The sequence below is a fragment of the Triticum dicoccoides genome, chromosome 7B (genome assembly GCF_002162155.2).
Source record: "Triticum dicoccoides isolate Atlit2015 ecotype Zavitan chromosome 7B, WEW_v2.0, whole genome shotgun sequence".
NCBI lineage: Eukaryota > Viridiplantae > Streptophyta > Magnoliopsida > Poales > Poaceae > Triticum > Triticum dicoccoides.
Window position 1 is genome coordinate 653922155 of NC_041393.1, and position 2086 is coordinate 653924240.

Below are 2086 nucleotides of genomic sequence, written 5' to 3' on the forward strand. Positions count from 1 at the left end.
ATATTATAATGCGTGTAGCTAACCAAATTCCATGCTCATAACTTTCAACGATGCTGATGATACGATAGCCAACATGTTTGAATGCAATGGAGGTTGACCCCAACCACGACTGCTACGCCACCACAGAACAGTAATACTTCCATTCCTCTCTCTCTCTCTCTCTACCCGCCACATCTCTCTCTCCCTCTAACCACACGGCTGAGTACTCATGATCCAATCAACCATTCCATCGCCTATAAAAGGAGAGCCAACGCCAACGCCAAGAAACACAAACACACATGTAAATTTAGGTCGATCGAAATCTAACCTCTAGCTAATAGGTAACAGCTAGCTATATATATACTAGCTAGTATCTCCTACGTTCGTCAACGATACACCGACGATGAGGGAGCTGATCCGGCGGCTGAGCTTCTCGGATCGGGTGAGCGACGGCAACAACGGCGGCGTGCCGCGCGGGTGCGTGCCGGTGCTGGTGGTGGGCGACGGCGAGGAGGAATGCGAGCGGTTCGTGGTGAGGGTGGAGGCGCTGCGGCACCCGTCGCTGTCGGCGCTGCTGGAGATGGCGGCGCAGGAGTTCGGGTACAAGCAGGAGGGTATCCTCCGCGTCCCCTGCGCCGTCCACCAGTTCAGGCAGGCCCTCACCACCGCCGCCGTCTCCAAGAACTACTAATTAGTACTAATTAATTCTCTAGTTAATCCATCGGTGGGCTTCTTCGGGTAATTAAGGAGCGATTCCTTGGTGCTGTTGACTAGTTGACTCTCCTACACCACGTTTCTTCTCTTTTTCCTTTTGATTTCTCTCGTTGGTCAATGACATGAGAAGGTTGCCATATGTATTGTGCGCTTTATAATGCACATTGTAATTTACTGATAGACCTCCTGTCATATAAATAACAAGTGAAATAACTGATTATTCGGTACGAGCGTGGCTGTTCTACACCCACGGACATTGCACCCCCACTACACCCACTATCGAAAACTTAGCATAAAGAAATATAAAAAATCTGAAACTTTGCAGATCCGATTATGAGCAAATGTTTTAGGTGCTTGCAAACTTTTGTGGCCAAATGATATCCGAGGAGCTTGGTACAAACTAAAGTTTGTGCTGAAATATAAAATCTAAAACCTGGGTGGTGAGCAAGAGTTGTATTTCATTTCATATGGAGTTCATTCGTTGTTATTTGGCGAGCAAACTTTGCAAGCTAGTAAAAGATTTGCTCATAAGCAATGCCACAAAGTTACTGATTTTTTTTTTCAATATTTTTTATTTTATTATTCATTGCGTGGGTGCACCAAACGTGGGTGCCGTGCAGCCACTACTTTCTCTATTCGGTATATATGCACATGTTTCATTACTAATATTTGTTCCTTTTTTTGGCAGTTTTCTTATATAAGAATGAGAGTGGCATGTTTACATCTGACGATGCAGAGGTCGAGATATAAGCCCCTCTTTTCATTTTTCACATTACACGTTTATTTCCATCGAAAGAAAAAGAAAGAGGTTTCTTTTAAGCCTCCAGACCTTACAATAACCTTGACTGAAAAAAAATACAACTATAGAATTCAGGTTGATACATTAGTAGAAAACAGGGCTTTGGTTCAGGCCAGATAAGCCCGTTAGTCCCGGTTCAGTCATGAACCGGGACCCATGGGGGCCAGGGGCCTGCCGGGCCTCGTGGGAGCATTGGTCCCGGTTCGTCTGGCCCCTTTGGTCCCGGTTGGAGGGATGAACCGGGACCAATGGGCCTCGCTCCTGGTCCACCACCATTGGTCCCGGTTGGTGGCTTGAACCGGGATCAAAGGGTGTCCTTTAGTCCCGGTTCAAGACACGAACCGGGACCAATGATGTGCATATATATACCCCCTCGCCAGCGAGCAGAGCACTTCACACTGCTCTGTTTTTTCTGGCCGGTGAGGGAAGGGCTTTGTGGTGCTCTAGCTCACCTCTTATGCACATGAGGTGTTCGATGGAATGCCCAAGCTACACTACTTAAGCTTTGTCCTCTCCAAGCTCGACCTTCAAGTTCCATTTTTCTCAATATTTGTCTAGGTTTAGCGGTCTGTCACGTCCCGTCCCCGTCTTCAC

The 2086-nt window shown here is 47.1% G+C and overlaps 1 protein-coding gene across 1 annotated transcript; it reads left to right on the forward strand.

Moving 5' to 3' along the window:
- The first annotated feature begins 311 nt into the window (after positions 1 to 311).
- LOC119336850 (auxin-responsive protein SAUR71-like) lies at positions 312 to 821 on the forward strand. Its single transcript, XM_037608933.1, has one exon. The coding sequence runs from the start codon at positions 383 to 385 to the stop codon at positions 668 to 670; it is 288 nt and encodes a 95-aa protein (XP_037464830.1). The 5' UTR covers positions 312 to 382; the 3' UTR covers positions 671 to 821.
- The last annotated feature ends 1265 nt before the right edge of the window (positions 822 to 2086 follow it).

Excerpts from the sequence above, each read along its gene's own strand:
- LOC119336850 (XM_037608933.1), top strand. The coding sequence starts at position 383 with ATGAGGGAGCTGATCCGGCGGCTGAGCTTCTCGGATCGGGTGAGCGAC.